General features: G+C 43.1%; 2 protein-coding genes across 14 annotated transcripts; one reads left to right on the top strand and one right to left on the bottom strand.

Moving 5' to 3' along the window:
- Positions 1 to 1,961: 1,961 nt before the first annotated feature.
- si:dkey-181m9.8 (E3 ubiquitin-protein ligase RNF31) lies at positions 1,962 to 21,001 on the top strand. 13 transcript variants are annotated; one of them, XR_006358321.1, is made up of 19 exons: positions 2,111 to 2,278; positions 2,374 to 2,464; positions 2,559 to 2,624; positions 3,520 to 3,686; positions 3,817 to 3,962; positions 4,026 to 4,081; positions 4,153 to 4,290; positions 4,520 to 4,707; positions 4,782 to 4,964; positions 5,162 to 5,344; positions 5,515 to 5,613; positions 5,705 to 5,794; positions 6,004 to 6,100; positions 6,528 to 6,646; positions 6,738 to 6,851; positions 7,266 to 7,411; positions 7,494 to 7,662; positions 19,962 to 20,042; positions 20,658 to 20,933. XR_006358321.1 is itself a non-coding variant. In XM_044015091.1 (19 exons), exons 1-18 carry the CDS (start codon positions 2,234 to 2,236, stop codon positions 7,981 to 7,983), a joined length of 2,196 nt encoding a protein of 731 aa, XP_043871026.1. In that variant the 5' UTR covers positions 2,111 to 2,233; the 3' UTR covers positions 7,984 to 8,026; positions 8,378 to 8,444. The 13 variants fall into 13 exon arrangements, 12 of the variants coding, with proteins under 12 accessions (XP_043871036.1, XP_043871026.1, XP_043871033.1 ...); XM_044015091.1 differs by lacking the exons at positions 19,962 to 20,042; positions 20,658 to 20,933 and adding exons at positions 7,885 to 8,026; positions 8,378 to 8,444; XM_044015098.1 differs by lacking the exon at positions 19,962 to 20,042 and having other exon boundaries at positions 7,494 to 7,640.
- On the bottom strand, positions 17,704 to 19,968 carry LOC122760028. Its single transcript, XM_044015106.1, has 2 exons — positions 19,904 to 19,968; positions 17,704 to 19,736 (listed from the first exon to the last, which is right to left on the bottom strand). Exon 2 carries the CDS (start codon positions 19,482 to 19,484, stop codon positions 18,738 to 18,740), a length of 747 nt encoding a protein of 248 aa, XP_043871041.1. The 5' UTR covers positions 19,485 to 19,736; positions 19,904 to 19,968; the 3' UTR covers positions 17,704 to 18,737.
- Positions 21,002 to 21,003: the final 2 nt, after the last annotated feature.

Below are 21,003 nucleotides of genomic sequence, written 5' to 3'. Positions count from 1 at the left end.
ATATGTGCCCCATACGTTTAAAATAGCAGTTATTAGACCCCTTCTCAAAAAAGCGACCCATGACCCAGATATTTTAGCTAATTACCGACCTATATCTAATATTCCCTTTGTTTCTAAAATCTTAGAAAAGGCAAGTGCTAATCAATTATGTGAATATTTGCGAATTAATGACCTTTTTCAGTCAGGTTTTAGATTAAACCATAGCACAGAAACAGCAATAGTTAAAGTTAGTAACGATCTTCTCTTGACTTCAGATAATGGTCTTCTTTACTTGTCCTGTTAGAGCTTAGTGCTGCATTTGACACCATTGATCGTAATATTCTACTGCAGAGATTGGAGCAGACTCTTGGGATCACAGGTGCTGCCCTCTGCTGGTTTAAATCATACTTATCTGATAGATTCCAGTTTGTTCACGTTAATGATAAAGCCTCACTACAAACAAAAGTTAATTGTGGAGTTCCACAAGGCTCAGTGCTTGGGCCTATACTTTTTTAAAGTTAAAGTTAGTTTTTTTATTAATCCCCTTAGGGAAAGTATTCCTCTGCATTTGACCCATCCTTGAATTAGGAGCAGTGGGCTGCCACACTGAGTGGCGCCCGGGGAGCATTGGGGGTTGGGTACCTTGCTCAGGGGTACCCCAGCCCTTTTTGGCCAGGTGGGGATTTGAACCGGCGACCCTCTGGTTACAAGTCAAGTTCCCTTTCCACTTGGCCACAGGCAAGTATATTTTTACCTTATATATGCTTCCTCTAGGGAACATTATTAGGAAGCACAACATACACTTTCATTGTTATGCAGATGACACACAGCTATATTTATCAATGAGGCCGGATGAAATAAATCAGGTTGTTCAACTCCAGGAAGTCCTGGATGACCTGTAACTTTCTACTTTTAAACTCAGAAAAAACTGAGGTCGTTATACTCGGCCCTAAACACCTCAGAGAAAAACTTTCTGATCACATTGTCACTTTAGATGACATCACCATGGCTTCCAGTTCCACTATGAGGAACCTTGGAGTTACTTTTGACCAGGAAATGTCATTTGATTCACACATAAAACTAATTTCCATAACAGCCTTCTTTCACCTGTGGAACATTATGAAAATTAGAAACATTCTGCTGAAAAACTAGTTACTGTAACTCCTTATTATCAGGATGTTCGAACAAGTCTGTTAGAACCCTTCAGTTAATTCAAAATGCTGCAGCACGAGTTCTGACAGGAACTAGAAAGAGAGACCATGTAACTCCAGTGTTAGCTTCTCTACACTGGCTCCACGTACAGTTTAGAATTCAATTTAAAATCCTCTTAAAAAATGTAAGGCTCCTCTCCTGTGGAACTCAGGGTATGAATATGACTATTTATATGTCATTAACCTTGTCTCTTTCTCTTCCTAGTTTGTGTCTTTCCTTCCCTCTCCCTCTCTCTCTCTCTCTGTATTCTCATCTTGCAGGTTGTGGGATCAAGATCCAGTTTTCGAGGCTACCCATATCATCACCATTATTATTGTGCTATAATTAAAAGTCAATATCATTGACTGTATAAACTTGTAACTTGATACAGTTGTTGTGTATCTGCTCCTGGTCTCTCTTTCTCTTCTGTCTCTACCTCATCTCCCTCTTGTCCTTTCTCTTCCCCTTTCTCTCCTCCACCTCTCCGCTGTCCCCCATTTTCCTTTCACCCCAACTGGTCGAGGCAGATGACCGCACATCTCTGAGCCTGGTTCTGTCAGAGACTTCTTCCTGTTAAGAGGGAGTTTTTTCTCTCCACTGATGCCTAGTGCTTGCTCATTGTGTGAACTGTTGGGGTTCTCTGCTCTCCTTGATGTTGTCTATGTACAGTGCCTTGAGATAATGTATGATATGATTTGGCGCTACACAAATAAAATTGAATTGAATTATTGTTGTTGTTATAAATAAGAGTTTATTTCAGAAGTGTTTTAGTGAAGAAAATAAAAAAACGTCATTACAAAATACAAGTGCAGCTAAATCATAACGTGTAACTGTGCAAAGCTAATATAATATAATAAGATTTGATGTGATTAGTGAGATATTGAAGTTTTATTTTGAAAAAAATAAACACTGAACATTCCTCCGGTGACACTGCGAACGGACGTGACAGCTTTTAATTTGAAAGGCTGTAAGCGGAAATGGTGTTCAGATGCGCGCTGCAGCTGTAAACCATTAGCCTGTGAACAGGTGCGCTTGAAGGTTCCTGGGCGAAGTTGTGTTTGAAATGCCGCGTGTTTCCGCTGGTGAGGAGCTGCGGACTCTGGCGGAGGTGAGTTCACGTGTTCAAATCAAACTTCATTAGGCAGGTTAGGATATGGCACAGGTTAGCATGCTAACACCTCACTCTCTCTCTTTCTCTCTCAGTGTCGCTACATGTTTCCCGCTGAAACTCTGCGTGATCTTCAGAGAGTTGGTGTCCTGTACTCTGACCTCCGTCTCTACGTGGATTTTTATTGTACGTTTCTACTTCCGCTCAGAGTTTCACAATAAAAGCACGTGATCTGGCTCAGTCAGTATTGATGAATCATCAAAAATGTTCATCTCCACAGGTTTTCCAAACAAAGAAAAGAAGAAGCTGGTCTATTTGGCTGGAACACTTCCTGTTCTTTATGAAGGTAAGAACTCCAAACCAAAGACTGACCCAGATTCCAGAGTCCAGACCAAAGACTGACCCCGAGTCCAGAGTCCAGACCAAAGACTGACCCCGAGTTCAGAGTCCAGACCAAAGACTTACCCCGAGTCCAGAGTCCAGACCAAAGACTGACCCCGAGTCCAGACCGAAAACTGACCCTAGTCTAGACCAAGGACTGACCCAGAGTTCAGACCAAAGACTGACCCCAAGTCCAGAACAGAGTCTAGGTCGATCCAGAACAGAGTCCAGTTGAGCAATGAACGACAAACTGATCTTTGTGAGCATGTCTTGCTCTGGTTTATAAAAAAAAACATGACTGACCTCGGTGATCCAGGTGAAACACTGTTTAAATCCTGAATCACAGTTCTTCTGATTTAAACCTTAATCCTCCAAATCGACACATTTCAACTCCATTATTATTATTATTATGAATCATTCACAGCGGATCGTTTAGATTTGACCAGGTCAAAGGTCAAATAAACCTGCTTAAACTCTTTAATCCACAAATGTAAATTCTGTTTAAATAAATACAATTATCCAGACTCTTCCCTCGTCCCTCTTCTGGGATGTCCTCGTCTGAGAAGGAGACACTGATGTGTCCTTCATAAACAGGCAAACGTCAGACTGTTGGGACAGTTGGACGACACGTTGACAGATGGATGACAAATTGACATTTGGACGATGAATTGATAGTTGGACGATGCAGACCCTGGACTGAGACATAGAGTCATGAAAACATGAAATCACAGCAGACCCAGGGAAAGAACACAAAATGGTAGAAATGTGATTTTATTTATTTTAGTTTGGTGGGACGAGGATCCAGATCCGTCCTCTACTGTCTGCTATTGTTGACTTTTTGCTGCCACCTGTCTTTACAGGAAGTAAGTACAATATTCCAGTGTGCGTCTGGCTTCATGAGACTCATCCCATGTCCCGCCCTCGTTGTTATGTCTGTCCATCTGTCTCCATGGTGATTAACCCGTCTTGTCCCTGTGTGGATCGCTCTGGAAACATCAGTCTGAAAGGACTGAAGAACTGGACTCATGTAAGTCCATCATGTCTTTGACGTTCCTCCCATTTAAAAAAAAAAACAATCAAACACCAGAAGACTCAAGTTCAAAACTATATTGAACAGGTCATAAATAACAAACAATGATGATGTTACTGCCTGTCAGGGTGTATCCAACCTCTCACTGCTTGTGTCAGAGATGAGGCGGGCCTTCCAGGTGGACACACCCCTTTATTCCAGGTGTCTTGTACAAGCCCCACCCCCTGCAGGTGTAGAGGCGTCGCATCCATCATCAAGAGTAAAGTCAGACAGGTAAACGTGACTGATGATGATGATGGTTGTTACATGTGATGATCATATTTCCTCCTCTTGCAGACACCACTGTCCGTCCATCTCCTCCTCTTCCTCCTCATGTCCATCTACACAGACAGGTAAACCCTGACCCTGACCTAGCTAACTGTTATCAGATGTTTCCTGATGAAGCCCCTCCCTCTGTTTGCAGCCAGCCAATGGGAGCAGAGTGGGGAGGTGAGGGTGAGGAGTTCATACACTGAGGAACTGCTGGGGATCGACTTCAGTGCTCCTTCTCCGTCCTCCTCCAACCACAGCCACCCCTTCCTGAGCAGCTCCTCCTCCTCAGGTGAGACCACATAGGTGAGCTCAGGTGAACAACCTCCTCCTCCTCAGGTGAGACCACATAGGTGAGCTCAGGTGAACAAGCACCTCCTACCTTAGGTGAATAAATACAAACCATTTTTAGTCTTATTTCAGTAAATTGTCTTATTATTGTTTGTTTTTATTATTATTAAGTTCAGATGGAAAGTATGGGTGTGTGTGTTTTTTACTCCACTTGGTTCTGGTCCTTGCAGGTCTCCCTCCAGACCTCCTAAGCAACAAGATGGGGGCTCTAACACTAAAGCCAGGTAACTCACCTGCACAGATCAACCAATCAGGAGTAGACAGACGTAGGTTAAGTTCTGGACCAGAACCTCAACTACATCAGAACAAGGGTTTTAAGAGTTTAAAACCAGAACCAGCTGGACCAGGCTACATGGAGGTGAGGGGATACTTCAGCTGGTCTCTGTCCATCTTTGCTGGCATGAGGTCTCAGTTCTCCTCTCTCCCCCTCAGATAGCAGCTCATCTCCCTCCAGACGAGGCGTCCATCTTCCTGTCCTTGATGGAGATGGATGGTCGGAACTTCAGCCCCATTGATGTCATGGAGGCGGTCCAACTCAACAAAGATCTGCAGTCCGCCCTCAGGTTCTTGACTCACTGTTGCCCTATCTGTCAAGACCAGGTGACCTTCAGCAAGGTGAGTCAGCCGAACTGACTGGACTCTAAAATCTGGAATAATAGACATCGTAGACCTGACCACTCGTAGACCTGAACACTCGCAGACCTGACTGCAAGTAGACCTGACCCTGAGGACTCGTAGACCTGACCACTCGTAGAACTGACCACTCGTAGACCTGAGGACTGGTACCCTTACCTCCTTTCCTCTCTCCTCAGATCATCACCATGACTCACTGCTCCTGTTTCCTGTGTCAGACGTGCTTTAAGTCATTTTTCTCGGCGGCCATTAAAGAGCGAAGTGTTGATCAGCTGGTTTGTCCTCAGTGTGGCAGACCAGAGGTCAGAGGTCATGGGAAGCTAGAGGAGGCCATGGACTACTTCAACCTTCTGGATACTCAGGTGAGGGAGGGGCTTTGTAACACACACACATACAGTCACACACAGTCTCACACACACAGTTTCACAGACTGTTTTTGATCTGAAGAGACACAAAAATATTTAATGTTTTGAATCTAATGAATATCAAACAGACACCAGGTCTCTGTCTCTGTCTCTGTCCCCATCTGTAGATCCGTCACTTCCTGTCTCCTCAGGACCATGAACTCTTCCAGAAGAAGCTGAGAGATCGAGCTCTTCAGGAAATGTCCAACTTCTGCTGGTGTGCTCATGTAAGACTTTAATTCATGAATATCATCGTCATATGTTTACCTGGAATATAGTGATGGAGTGTCTGTGTGTGTGTGTGTCTCTCTCTCTTAGTGTTCCTTCGGGATGCTTCATGAAGTAGGCCAGTTGAGGATGGACTGTGTGAGCTGTAAGAAGAGCACCTGCAGTCAGTGTGGATCAGCTGTAAGACACACACACTCACACACTGTGATGTCTCTGTGATGACACTGTGATGACACTGATGTCTCTGTGATGACACTGATGTCACTGTGATGACACTGATGTCTCTATGACATCTCTGTGACGTGATGACACTGTGATGTCTCTGTGATGTCTCTTTGATGACACTGTGATGTATCTGTGATGACACTGTGATGTCTCTGTTTCCTCAGTGGTCTCCTAAACACCAGGGTTTGTCCTGTGACCAATTCAGACTGTTGCAGCAGCAAAACCAGCTTGACCCTGCCTCCTTCAGTGACACCAGGATCGGTACCAACATTGTCACTTGACACCGACTGACTGTCCCTGTCAAATACCTGAGACCATGACTTACATTTTTGAGGCCTCTAGGACTTTAAAGGGATAGTTCATGGTGTTTGAAGTGTGGTTATATTAGTTAGTGACTGTGCTGTGAGCAGCTGTAGACATAGAGGTTTACTCTCAGAGACAACATGTCTGTCAGCAGAGACACAGATTTTTATCCACTTAATAGAATCTATGTCAGTTTAAGTTCTTTATCTCACTGTTAGACAGACTTTTCCAACAGGAAACTTTGTAAATCACTCACTCTACCAAACACTGACATTTAGTGGACTGTTTCTCAATGAAACTGTGGCTCACAGTAGACTGACAGCTCAGTGGTTCTGTGGACAGAAGACACTTTTCAAGTTCTACTGTGTTTCAACTGTGCCCTCAGAGTGTCCACAGTGTAAATGCGTCTTCAGTCTGTCCAGAGGAGGATGTCTTCACTTCACTTGCAGTCAGTGTCAACATCAGTTCTGTGGAGGCTGCACTGGGACCTTCTCTGTGGGAGCAGTGAGTTCCTATTGTCTTCTATCTTTCATTCATTTGTTTTTGTTTAGGTTACTTCTGGAGAAGTTGTCACTGTTTTCTTTTACGTCCTCAGGTCTGTGGTTTTTCCCTAGACTGTGCAACCAAAGGTCTTCACGCCCACCACCCTCGAGACTGTCTGTACCACCTGAGAGACTGGACCGTGACCCGACTGCACCTTTTGCTTCAGGTAAGAAACACCCGAGAACGTGACCCGACTGCACTCGACACTACAGGTGAGAAACACCCAAGACTGTGACCCGACTGCACCCCACGCTACAGGTGAGAAACACCCGAGACTGTGACCGACTGCACTTGACTGACCCACTGCCCCACACTACAGGTGAGGAAACACCCGAGACCTTGACCTGACTGCACCCAACGCTACAGGTGAGGAAACACCTGAGACTATGACCTGACTGCACTCGACACTAGAGGTGAGAAACACCCGAGATGTGACCTGACTGCACCTGACACTACAGGTGAGAAATACCCAAGACCGTGACCAGACTGCACCTGACGTTACAGGTGAGAAACACCAGAGACCGTAAGTGGGCTTGTCCTGTGTGCAGATGATCAGCTGATCCTTGTTGTCGTCCTTCAGTATTACAGAGTCTCTCCTTCCTGGTTGGAACCAGCCCACAGCGGCTCAGATGTATGTTTGGTTCTGGAGCTGAAAGACGACAGCAGCAACCAGGGGGAGGAGCCATGTGGGAAACTTGCGCCACCTGAACACAGAGGATACTGCCAGTACGACAGTGCAAGGGGCGTGGTCATAGTTCACCTGTATCAGTGTCATCACAGTTGAGTAAACACTCTCTCTCTTGCTCAGGTCACATTATAAGGAGCATCTGGTGGAGCTGATAAACTGTTACCATGCCGACCCGGCCGTCCTCTTTAGTGTGGACGAGATGATGTCAGAGCTGCAGCGTTGGTGCGTCGCCGTGCCAACCAGGAAACAAGATGAACCGGAGCAGCTGTACGTCCACCGCCTGCGTCGAGTGAGTGAGTGAGTGAGTGAGTGAGTGAGGTTTTGTTCTAAAAATAATAAAAGCTCTTAATCTGAAAAAGCCTCACATTGACAGGAACTTTAAAGGGATAATCCACCCTATTAAATGTCTGTTAAAACTAGACCATCTATGTAGTAGAAATGTGAAATAATATTTGACGTAAGTGCCTTCTTGGCTGAGGAAAGCGGAAAAATTTAATTTTGGCTCATGTAGATGAACGACAACAACTCCCAGAATGTACTGCGCTTGCTGCACCGCGAGAGTCTCGCTGTCTCAAGCTTCGAAGCAGAAAGCACTAGTTGCAAGCAGTAACTTCCCATCATTTGCCGGTCAGAGTTTCAGAGCTGTGCAAGAGGTAAGACTGACGCTAATCAACTCTATTTCTGCTCACATTGTTTACGATGTCATATAGTTGTCGGCAGTAAAGCGACAACGTTGTCAAAGTAACGTTTGATAGACAATCATACATACGAAGTAAATGTTAAATGTTTTAATGTTGTTCATATTTGAAGAAGTCACAATGTTTTCACACCATGGTCATTTTCAGTGTGTACTAACATCTAATGTTATTCATAGCCTATATAGACACAATTATAATGTTCACAGCTAATTCAGTTGGCATATTTTGCTGAAAGGTTTATGTTTCCTGGAAAAAAGTCAAATCTTCATTCATATTTCATGTGTAATTGTCTTCTTTGTCCTTTAGGAGCATGATTGAAACAAGTCTTGGAGAAAATCTTCACACCACACACCATCCAGTGTCTGCTCCTCTTCCAGACTCCTCCAGCTGTGTCACATCAGATTCTGTCACCACTGTACATGTTTCATAATTTATTTTTTGTTTGCATATTGTGTTAGACATTCTTTTAGATTTGTCTTCTTGTTTATTTTATATTAAAACATTTTCCTTTGTGAATAATAGAGCTATATTTTGTTTTATTACCTTGCATTCATGTGTACACCACAGTTCACCACAGAAACTACAACCAATATGAATTTTATTTTTTGTTGATACTACTACAATAATAATAATGTTTTAAATGTTTTAATAAAAAATTTTAAACTAGTACTGCATGCGGTTCTGAATGGGTTCGAGCTCGAGGGCTTGCGAGTCTCTGTGTGCCCATGTCGCCGCGCGAGTCGTCTAGCTCATCTCCCGTTCATTCACCGCTTGCGGTACTAGTTATTTTCAGTCCTAGTTATTTTCAGCGGCGTCCCTGCACAAAGTTAGAGGGCACTTCCTGTTTAAAATGGCCGACTTCCTGTTCGGTCAACGGCGTCTCTGTAAACGTGTTCAGGGAAGGTCCCGTAACTCACATATTTAGTTTTGTGTCAATCGGACAATGTTAGACTGTACTTCCTGTTTCGGGAATTCCACTTCCTGTAGGGAGGTGACCTTTTACAGACATGTTCAGGACGGGTCTGGGGTCCCACATACCAAGTTTTAGTTGGATACAACAATCCCTGTTACAGCAGCATTAAAAACTACAAATGTAATTCTGTCTGCTTGTAGGGGAGGAAATATCTACCAACAAGTAACAATCCCTCCCCAAGAAGTATTCCGTCTTTCCGGCGTTAGCAAGAGGTTTTCCAAAGTAAAGTAAAGTATAGTAAATAATTATTCAATCTGACTCCATTTAAACAATAATTAACTTTACTTTTAAATATTGTGGGAATTAAAGTTAACCAATCATTTAAAATGTAAACCCTTTAAGAATTCAATCCTATTGTCAAGAAATCTGACACTGGTCTAGTTCAGGGATGGTTTCTATTATAAAAACCACTCAGTGACCTTTTTCCACATAGAAGATTAGCCCTAATGCCTAGGTTGAAGTATTCAGAGGTCAGAAATGTAACACAACAGTTTACAGGACATAATACTCAATCTTTTCTATTCAACTCAGAGGTGAAGGGTATAGCCCTTGTTGAACATGGAAGAATAGCCGAGACACCTGGGTTGAAGTACTCAGAGGTCAGAAATGTAACACAACAGTTTACAGGACATGTTACTCAATCTTTTCTATTCAACTCAGAGGTGGAGGGTATGAGTGTAAAATCTCACCATATAACTAGACTAAATGAATCTCCAATAACAGATTCTTAACTATTTAGAACAAAAAGTCTCAACAAGGCAATATTAGAAATGAAGGGTTAACATACCAGTTTATTGAAATGTCCAATGGTAGAAAAATACAGCCAAGAAGTTGTATGACACACAGTTGATGTGTGGGAGCTTCTGTTAAGCAGACCAAACTCCTCGAGGAATGGGAGCTCTGTCCCTTATATCCAAGATATCCCACCAGAACACAGACACCTTATATTTACATATCCATTGTGATTTACTCAGGAAGGCTATTTCCTTCTGGGGACCTTTTACTCACCATGGGGTCTTTTCACATGACAATTGAGCCACCTTGACTTGTCTACTTCCTGCACTGAGACGCACTTCAAACAAGACAATGTTTACACCTCAGAGTGGTGGGACTGTCCCCACTGGTGAGGTTTGCACCTAGTTGATTAATTCAATCAAAGAGCAGAATATACACAGTGATGACGTTTCGTCTAGTGTCTACAGGGTGTGGTCTCACTGTCTTACAGTTTCCCCCCTTTGGCCCCTGAGAGGCATGTGGAACAAAACGATAGGGGTCAAACTGAAAATTGACAGTTCATATTCACACCCATAATTCCATCATTTCAGCCTTTGCAGATCTGGCAGTTGCAGGGGGCTGAGTACCAGGGCAGAGAGTGTGGATGAGCTGGACAGGATTTCCACTGTCTTCTTGGCCAGGTTGGCCTGTACTTGGGTGCCTCCTTTACAGAAAGTGTCCTCCCACCAGGGAGAGAAAGTCCAGGGGTACTTTTTGGTACTCTGCCCAAAAATGTTGATTTGGCTCATGGAAAAGTCAAGTCTTTGCTGGACAGGTCAAACCCCATAGGAAAAGAGTTAATTTCACTGGTAACACACCACTGTGTGTGTGGCACCTGAATGGCGTCCGAGTATCCACGTAGAGACTGGACGCTGATGAGCTTGGAATCATTCTGTGAGAAAGGCTTCAGGGTGTTACAAGTGCATAGCTGGAAATGTCATGACAACATGTGTGGGAAGTAAACAAGGTCTCAGTGTTTCTTAATATCATATACCCCATGATGTGGTCCCATTTAATCACCTGATTCTTCACCACACTGCCTATTGAGCGTATGGTGGTGGAATTTGGATAAATCTGTTCTGGGTGAATAAGTGGAAAAGTGACAAAGAACCCAATACATCCAATACATTAATTATCAGTATACATCATTAAGGAAGACAACAGTTATGAATAATTGATATCTTTCATTTTTTCCGACGTGACCCATTCCAGACCTGTGAAATGGCTGCCTTGGTCAGATGTGATTTGAAGAGGTGGTCCAAACAGGGGGAGGATTTGGTTTGTTAACCTGTGCTACTGTTCTTGCCGTGTTGTTGCAAGTGGGGATGGCATCAACCCACTTTGTCAATTATGACGAGACAATAGCAGTACCCCCCCTTGGCACTGGGAAGGGGACCAATGAAATCCATCTGTAGTGCTTCCCACAGACCTTTGGGTGGATTAGGTCTGCACAATCTGGTGCGGCCAGGTTTCCCTTCGTTGTAGGCAGCACACACAAGGCAGGAGGCACACCAGCTGTCAACATCTTCAGTCATTGCTGGCCACCAGAATTGTTGTTTGATCAGAATGTTGTCCACATAGCTTACTACTTCCCCTGTGTGGGCATGTGGACTAAGAATGTCTGATACGGCTTTGTGAAACGCACCCGGACTGATGTGTAGGCCCTGTGGCATCCGTTGCCAGGTAAACTGGGTGTGGTTAAAAGTGAAGGCAAGTTTCCGCTGGTCTTTTGGATTAACCTTGATAGACCAGAACCCATTGTTGATGTCAAGGACAGAAAACAAAGCTGCATTATCAGGTAATTTAGTCAGTATTCTTGCTGGGTTGGCTACAATAGGTGTCGCTTTTGGAAGAGCTTTGCTTAAGTGTTGATAATCAATACAAAGTCTCCATTTTCCAGATGCCTTCGGTACTGGCAAACATGGGGAGTTGGCAGCTGAACTACATTGTCTGACTATCCCTGTAACTTCAGGCTCTTTAACAATTTCATGAACAGCAGCTTCTGCTTCTGGTTTGATTTTGTATTGTTTCTGTGGTGGAGGCGGGGTTCCCTCAATACTCACTTCAAAATCAATAAGGCCACAATCATGTTCATGATTGGCCCACGCGTCACTGTGTTTATTGATGACCTGTTGTACTGGGTCAGGGGTGGTGATGGACATAATGCTTTCACAGTTTCTGACAGATTTTTTCTTGGCAGTTTTGTCTGTGATAACCTCAATCTGTTTTTCTAAACAGTGGATGACAAAGCCATGCTTTTCCATTATGTCCATCCCTAAAACTGTACCCTCGCTGTTAACAGGTAAATACCAGAATGGCTCTCTTAACACTATCACACCTAAATCAAGTCGGACTGGTTTTGTAAGGATCGCTGTCATTAAAGTGTCACCTATTCCCTTGATTTGAATGGTCTCATTTGTCAGGGGTAGTGGGACGTTTGTGCAGGAGCAAGCGGCACCGGTGTCAATGAGAATGTCTACTAATCGGCCTCCAAGATTAGATTTTACTTTTACACGGTTACCGCTGGAAACAATGCTCCCAATGGAGGCCACGCGTCCCTATTTTTGTTCCTTTATTTGTTCGAGAGCAGCTAGGATGTCTGCGAAAAGGCCACTCACATCTGTGTCCCTGATGTTAGTAGTTTCTGTGTCTCTCACGCTATTAGTTTTTGAATGATCTTGCAGAGATTTACCAGTTGCTTTCCTGAATTTGAATTTTGACTGCGGGGCACCATGTAATTTGAAACAACGTTCTCTTTTATGGCCCGGCCGATGACAATAGTCACAAATGATTACATTATTGTCTTCCTCATCTACCCATTGATTTGCGGCTACGGTGTGCATTTTTAGGGTTTTTGATCTCTGCTCTATTTTTGTGGCCCATTCAACGAATGCATTGAATGTGTTTTGAGGTGGGTCCCCGCCCATAGCTAACGCATTCTGAATGTGTGGTCCAGCATTATTGCGCAGCAATTGTAAGAGGATTTCATGGTTACGGTTGCAATCCTCTGCCCCACTGTATTCTCTAAAGGTTACCCACATACGTTCTGCAAACGCCTCAAAGGTTTCTGTATTTGATTGGTTGATTTCGAGGATTCTGTGCCACTCGGCCTGTGGTGGTCCTCTCATCTGAATTAAGATCTCTTTTATACGACTGTAAATGTCGTCATTAGATTCTCCGAGCTGTCTCTCAAGGATTGTTCCAGATCGGAGTTCTTGAGGGATTTTAGAGTGTAGCTCTTCTGGAATAGTAAGCAAGACTATTTGCCACACATCTCGGGGCTCCAGATTGTACACAGAAGCCTGAAGCATTAATTTGTCCCAATAAGTTTGAAACGGGCCGCGGCGAGGCATGATGCCGATAACTTCTCTGTGTTTTGAAGTTTCATCACATGATAATGCTCGGGTAATGGTAGTGACATCATTATTTGCGTCTCTTACTGTTTTTACAACAGATATTTTAACAGATTTTCTGGGAAGTGTGCCTGTTTTGAGACGAGTGTCCATTCGATTTTGGCTTCGGTGTTTTAATTGAGAGACGCACTGGGGGCTATATTCAGCCTCCATGAGTGTGGAGGTTGTAGGTCTTATCTCATTGTTAGTGTCATCCTGAGTTACAGGGCACCTGGTAATGAGAGTTATGTTCTCATCTTCACTGTCCTCCTGATTGTGGTTGTCTAGGCTTTTAAAGCTAATGGCAGCCTCTTTAATAGCTGCTACTGGAAAGCCAGCCTCACCACAGTAGTCTTCCAGTTGGGAAGTGTAGCGCTTTCCTGAGTTTAGTTTTTGTTTCAATCGCTTAATTTCTGCATCCATTGTTTTGGTTTGTCTTGCCCAATTGACTTTATCATACTGGAATGCATCAATTTGTGCTCTCAGGTTTTTTAACTCTTCTGATCGCAGTCTTTCTAAACTTTGGATGTTCTCCAAAGTACGTTCTCCCTCAGCTATCGAGTTTAAATCATTGCGTCTAAGCAAATACATAATTGCTACAGGGAGATCGTGAAATTTATTTTTAGATTGTAATGTGACACCTTTTGTGGAATACCAGTGAAGAATTTCACTGTTTTTCCATTGCAAACTTACGCCACGTTTGTGCAGACGAACTAACGTCTCATAGACTTGCAAACCAACTTTGTCCATTAATTGCTCATCTATTTCTACACTGGAACATCCCTGTCCTAGTGAGTTGTGTGTTGACACCTTTCCCCCCATCGGATTTCTACGGTCTCCGATCTATCAGTGGATATGTCGATCCGTTCTATACTATGTGTCTATATGTTATGTGAATTTGAACTTTCCCTTAATCTTTATGAGAACTGTAAGTTTGTACTCACCACAGAAGCTGTAGGAAGACACAGAGGAAATCACACCTCATTGTTTGATCCGTCGGAGTTGACTTCGCTCGCCTTTTGCTTGCTGCAATCGCGAGATCACGTCAGGGTCACCAAACTGTAGGGGAGGAAATATCTACCAACAAGTAACAATCCCTCCCCGAGAAGTATTCCGTCTTTCCGGCGTTAGCAAGAGGTTTTCCAAAGTAAAGTAAAGTATAGTAAATAATTATTCAATCTGACTCCATTTAAACAATAATTAACTTTACTTTTAAATATTGTGGGAATTAAAGTTAACCAATCATTTAAAATGTAAACCCTTTAAGAATTCAATCCTATTGTCAAGAAATCTGACACTGGTCTAGTTCAGGGATGGTTTCTATTATAAAAACCACTCAGTGACCTTTTTCCACATAGAAGATTAGCCCTAATGCCTAGGTTGAAGTATTCAGAGGTCAGAAATGTAACACAACAGTTTACAGGACATAATACTCAATCTTTTCTATTCAACTCAGAGGTGAAGGGTATAGCCCTTGTTGAACATGGAAGAATAGCCGAGACACCTGGGTTGAAGTACTCAGAGGTCAGAAATGTAACACAACAGTTTACAGGACATGTTACTCAATCTTTTCTATTCAACTCAGAGGTGGAGGGTATGAGTGTTAAATCTCACCATATAACTAGACTAAATGAATCTCCAATAACAGATTCTTAACTATTTAGAACAAAAAGTCTCAACAAGGCAATATTAGAAATGAAGGGTTAACATACCAGTTTATTGAAATGTCCAGTAGTAGAAAAATACAGCCAAGAAGTTGTATGACACACAGTTGATGTGTGGGAGCTTCTGTTAAGCAGACCAAACTCCTCGAGGAATGGGAGCTCTGTCCCTTATATCCAAGATATCCCACCAGAACACAGACACCTTATATTTACATATCCATTGTGATTTACTCAGGAAGGCTATTTCCTTCTGGGGACCTTTTACTCACCATGGGGTCTTTTCACATGACAATTGAGCCACCTTGACTTGTCTACTTCCTGCACTGAGACGCACTTCAAACAAGACAATGTTTACACCTCAGAGTGGTGGGACTGTCCCCACTGGTGAGGTTTGCACTTAGTTGATTAATTCAATCAAAGAGCAGAATATACACAGTGATGACGTTTCGTCTAGTGTCTACAGGGTGTGGTCTCACTGTCTTACATGCTGTAGGCACTGTATTTGAAAATTAATATTTTTATATAGTCGTGTTCAGGGCCGGAATATCATCAATCCAATCCTTTTAGTATTTTCTGCCACCATCAGGAGGCGCTGTTTTCAAAACGTACCATTTCAGCAACTACCTATCATCAATCATAGCAAGTTTAGTTGGGATCGGACCTTCCATTTTAAAATTATACAAGTTTTCAATTCAATTCAATTCAATTTTATTTGTATAGCGCCAAATCATAACATACATTATCTCAAGGCACTGTACATAGACAACATCAAAGAGAGCAGAGAACCCCAACAGTTCACACAATGAGCAAGCACTAGGCATCAGTGGAGAGAAAAAACTCCCGCTTAGCAGGAAGAAATCTCTGACAGAACCAGGCTCAGAGATGTGCGGTCATCTGCCTCGACCGGTTGGGGTGAAAGGTTTGTTGTCTGTTGTGAAAAATCGGAATTATTGCCAACTTTGGCACCCCCTATCTCGTACGCCATGCAACGTTTTAAAAAACGTCGATAACTTTAGATCCTCAACTTGTCCACAGTGACCTCACCAAGTTTGAAGGTGATCGCACAAAAACTCTAGGATGAGTTAATTGAAATACCGGACGTCATTTGTAATTGTCTGCTGTCACCAGAGGGTTTGGTTCAGATTGGACCAGGATTCGCGAAGTTGTAGCAGTTTGCTTTTTTGTCGCAAAAATCCAACTTTGCATAGTTGCCATGGCAACACCGTTAAACCTTGTGCCATCATATTCAGCATGCACCATCTACCATGTGTTTTGAGTGTTTTCAGTGATTTTGAAGCCGGTGTGATAATCTCTGTAAAAGTTATTAGGGTTCTACGCACCTTGTGCTCAAACTTTAATAATAGAAAGAAAAATCTGACTGATTATAGCTCATTGCATAGCATCAACAGTCTCTTCATAGACACAGTTCTGTTTTCAGGAGCTGAATATATTATTATATTATATTATATTATATATTTTTTGTGACCAATTATTTTTATTTTTATTTCCAAAAGAGAAGGGCATGATACAAATAAATCAAAGACAATAATAGAACAAGTAGTATCCACTTCCCTTTACCCACCCCTCCAGAATACCCCCCAGAATAGCACCCTCAGTGTCCCAACATGATCTTCTATGTTGCATGCAGCATACAGCACATAGTATATCAGTCATATCGGTGTCCTGAAGGCCAAAGTAAGTGCATAAAAATAAACAAAAAATTACAAAGATTTCAAATAAAGACACATTTCTCAACTGATTAAATCTTTAACCATTGCCACTGCAGAAGTCCAGGTTAGGATTGTTTTCTGACTAGCTCCGTGCATTCTTGCTACAGACAACTCCATGTAGAGTATGCTCAAAAATGATTGTAACCACTGGGTGTGTGTGAGTGCGTGGGGGGGCTTCCAGCGCAAGGCCAGCATTTTCTTGCTGGTCCAAGTCGAGGACAGGTTCAATGATGAGGTGTCATTTATAAGCAGTATTTTAGGAGAACACGGTATGTCTACCTGCAATAGGCCTGATAAAGTGGATGATACCAATTTCCAAAAGGATGCCACCTCCGGACACTCCCAGTACATACAGTGGGTACGGAAATTATTCAGACCCCTGTATGTATTCATACACTGTATGTATTACATATCATTCTTACATACTATGTAAGAATGATCCCACACGACCCAGAGAGCATAGATCACAAACAGGCGAATGTATGAGCTTCATGAAGTCTTTCTTGGCGTTCAGTCAACCAACATATTTGATCACTCGGTAGATTAAGGTCATCCATCCATACTTGATTAACAGCCAGGATGCTAGTAAGAAAGCGTAAAGAGCAGAAAATAGACCTTTCGACCTTACTCCATCTAACAACGTATGTAGCTTGTGAGTGGGGAGGAGAGTACCCCAAGGCGCACCCTGTATGCTCGCATCGCAGCTCTGAGCAGCAAATAGAGGAAAAAAGATGTGCCTGGTATATTATAAGTAGCTTGTAGATCAGTAAACGATCTCAGACCCCCATCATCACAGACATCAGACAAGATGTTAACCCCTCTCTCACTCCACCTCCTGAAGGAGAAGGGCACCCCACCAGTAAGCAGAGAGTAGTTATGAAAAATAGGACTTTGTGCATACCACGTCAACATAGAGCCGGTCACCCTCTCCACTGAGTGCCACACAGACAAAAGAGACGACATAATGGGGCCCAGTTTTAGTTTGGAGCGTTTAATGGAAAGGCCTGAGTGTATTAAATCTTGAAGACAGTGAGGGGAGGCTAAATGTTCTTCTATAGTGTTTTAATGTTTTTGAGGAGCAAGCACAACAGACCTGTTGTAGGTTTTAGCCATAACTTTATTCAACTAACCAGCGCCGCCTTGTGGCTTACATGTGTATATACCAGGATGTATTATTTATACATATCATGACATCTCCTTTTAGTATTAGTATTTAGTATTTTTTAGTATTGCTACTCAATTGTCCAACTATGAACTATGAAAAAACATTAAAACCTGAAAAAACATTTCATAGAGCTATCACTCCTCAAAAAGTCGTTTTGGCTTTGAGATCATTCGTCCACTTGATGTTTTACCAGGGAGACCTGGAAGGTTTGTAGGACTGACATCTCTGGTTGTTGTTTTGTTTTGAGTGTCCACTTGTCCTCTGTGCTGTCTCGGACATTTTGTTAGGTCACATGTTGGTTGTCCATTTCTTTTGGTGATCAGAAACTTCCTGTTCCTTCTATACACCTGTCCATCAGGTCTCTGTACAACGTAAAAACTGGGCTGGTCAGAAAGTCCAGTTACCTGTGCTGTATTCCATACTCCATCTTGCCATATTCTGGCATTTTCGCCAACCTGTAGTTTCTGAAGTGCTTTGCATCCTTGATCAAAATATTCCTTCTGTTAATTTTGTCTTGTTTCTAGCATTGTCTGAACTGTAGTGGTTATCATTTGAGGTGTCAACATCTGTGATGTCATCGGAAGTCTTGTTCTCAAACGTTGACCCATTAACAGCTGGGCTGGTGACGCTCCGATATCCTCCAAAGGTGTGCTCCTTAAATTCAACAAAGACAGATAAAGATTATCTGTCTTTGACTTTTCCATCAGCTTTAGCCTTTTTTAGCATGAGTTTGACAGTCTGTACTCCTCTTTCCGCCATTCGATTAGACTGTGCGTGATGGGTGCTTGATGTTCTGTGAATAAACTTCCACTCTTTTGCAAAGGCTTGGAATTCACGTGAGCTTAACTGTGGTCAATTATCCTGAAATTAATGTTTCAGGAATACCATGTTGGCGAATTGTGACTTCAGATGGTTGATGACTTTTGCACTTCAACCTCGATGAACTTGGAATAGTAATCCACAATGAGTCACTCCTGCTGATCAAAGGTGAATAGGTCAACACCGATGTGTTGATCCTGCCCGTGGATAAGCTTCAATCTGGCCGGGTATAGTAGGAAGGCTTGAAGACTTTGCTTCCTCGCTTCCTCCATGGCCGGGGAGAAAGCCCACCGCTGCATTACCGTGTAGCTGCTGAAGTCAGCGGAGAAGCAAATCTCTTGGCCCTGAAACTTGACAGGTGTTTTCCGCAAAGCTTGGAGTATTCTGTCCCGATCTGTGAAGCGGAGCACTTTGCATATTGGCGTCCGAGGACTTCGGTTACCAGTAGCCGAAGGGCCAACACGGTGCACTCGCATGATTTCCATCCGTTGTTCACCCAGGTTAGGGAACCATTTCAGGAGATTTGTGGAGATGAATTGGGAGGCGTTGGATCCCTCCGCTTCCTCAGGGATGCCTAGTATACGCACGTTGTCCTGGTCTCTGTCCTCCAAGTCTGCCAGCTTAGTCTCATAGTCCGCTAGCTTAGCTTTGTTGCTCTTGATAATATTCTCCGCTTTGTCCACTCTTTTGCAAAGGTCGCTGTAGTCAGCACTCAGCTTAGCCACATCCTTAGTGCAACGAGACGTCTCAGTTTTTATTTCGTCGAGCCTTCCATTTTGTTTTTCCATGGCCTTCTCTAGCATGGCGGTTAGCTTGTTTCCCCGCTCACCCTCGTCTTCGTCAGACAACTCATGGTTGGGGTCAAGAGGCCTGGCGAACTTTCTTGGCTTCGGCATCACACAGGGTGGATGTTTAAGTTGCACAGTACACTCACAAATAAAGGTTAAGTTGAATAACAAGGTAGTTTTTCATTGAAATGGGGGGAATAAGAGCAGGGGCGAAAGTACTACGCAGCCATCCTCTCTGCAGGTCACGTGACCTCCTCCAAGCTGAATATCTTCTGATGTCCTGACCAACACAGATGAGTAAAACAAGATGATTTTCTTTCCCCAGTCTCTCTGGATCCACTCCATGAAGTGAGGTGCGCTCTACAAAACAATGAGCACAACGTTAGCGATGCAAAGTATCTGTGCTTACAGTAGCATAGATGTGAATGAACTGTAAAGATGCTAAAGTTAGCTCAGCGGGCGTTACATGTCAAAAGGGACAAACATGGTGGTAAAAATAAATATAAAAATAAACAAAATATATTCACTTTGTACTCAGACGTCTGTTTATTCCATTCCCATCCCTTCCGTTCCCTTCATCCACAGGGTCGATGAGCAGCGATGAGCACAGTGAGCTGTGGGTGCCGGTGCCCCTGCCATCAGCCGGCTTCTTGTTTTTACAGAAATGTAGGTATTTTCCCTTGCAGCCATATCAGTTTTAAAACTACATTCGGTCATTGTTGATACTCTACAGAGCAAGAGCCAGCTAGCATAAGTATTAGCAAAGATGGCGGACACCGTGTTTACATTCTGGGAATGAAGTCTTGTCCCCCTATGGGTGAGTCTGAAAAGTGCGGAACTGGCGTTGTAGTTTCAAACTTTGAATGACGTTTGCCCTCTGCTGAGTCGCGTCCTTTGACTCAGCGGAGGGCAAACGTCGTTTGAGACTTCATTACCAGAATGTAAACATAATGCTAACAGTTACACTAACCGGCTCTTGCGCTGTAGAGTAACGACAATGAAGTAAACTATTGTTTATTGCTGAAAATACCTACATTTCTGTAAAAACAAGAAGCCGGCTGATGGCGGGGGCACTCGCAAAAGGGCAAAATTGGAAAGGGAAAAACTTATTTTTTATAACACAGTAGAAAACTGAGGGAGGGAGGAAATACTACTGCTATTATAGCAATACAAAGCCACATGCAAATTGGTGGAGTATTCCTTTAAGGGGAAAGTCACAAAGCCCCTAAATATATTTCTCTTCTCAACCAATCACTGCCCTCAACTCTGTTTCCTCCTCAGACTCTGACCAACCAACTTCCTCTCAAGCAGCATTGAAGACCTTGGCTCGACCCACTCTTCTGATGTCAGTCGCCATGGTCACCACAGACTTGAACTGGCAGGAGAGTGCGATATCATCAATGACATCACCAGTCTACTTCCACTGTTAAAAGCAGCCAATCAGAGTAGGATCTGAACACGCTAAAAATGCTAACAGTGATCAGTGTTAATTTTTCAAAAAAGAGGGAATGAATGAAGCAGCTGTTAACACTGGTTCAGTCACACATGAACACGTTTAATTCACTTCTTTACATTTAAAATAATCCAAAGTTATTAGCATGTGCGAACAATAACGGAATTAGAACAG

This window comes from Solea senegalensis, unplaced genomic scaffold, assembly GCF_019176455.1.
Source record: "Solea senegalensis isolate Sse05_10M unplaced genomic scaffold, IFAPA_SoseM_1 scf7180000012856, whole genome shotgun sequence".
NCBI lineage: Eukaryota > Metazoa > Chordata > Actinopteri > Pleuronectiformes > Soleidae > Solea > Solea senegalensis.
This window is presented reverse-complemented; position numbering and strand designations above follow the sequence as displayed.

What these genes read in the sequence shown, in the direction of transcription:
- si:dkey-181m9.8 (XM_044015089.1), top strand. Translation starts at nt 2,234, where the DNA reads ATGCCGCGTGTTTCCGCTGGTGAGGAGCTGCGGACTCTGGCGGAG. An exon ending in TCTCTACGTGGATTTTTATT is followed by an intron (nt 2,465 to 2,558) that starts GTACGTTTCTAC and finishes TCATCTCCACAG; the next exon opens with GTTTTCCAAACAAAGAAAAG. An exon ending in CTTCAGTGACACCAGGATCG is followed by an intron (nt 6,101 to 6,527) that starts GTACCAACATTG and finishes CTGTGCCCTCAG; the next exon opens with AGTGTCCACAGTGTAAATGC.
- LOC122760028 (XM_044015106.1), bottom strand. Translation starts at nt 19,484, where the DNA reads ATGCCGAAGCCAAGAAAGTTCGCCAGGCCTCTTGACCCCAACCATGAG.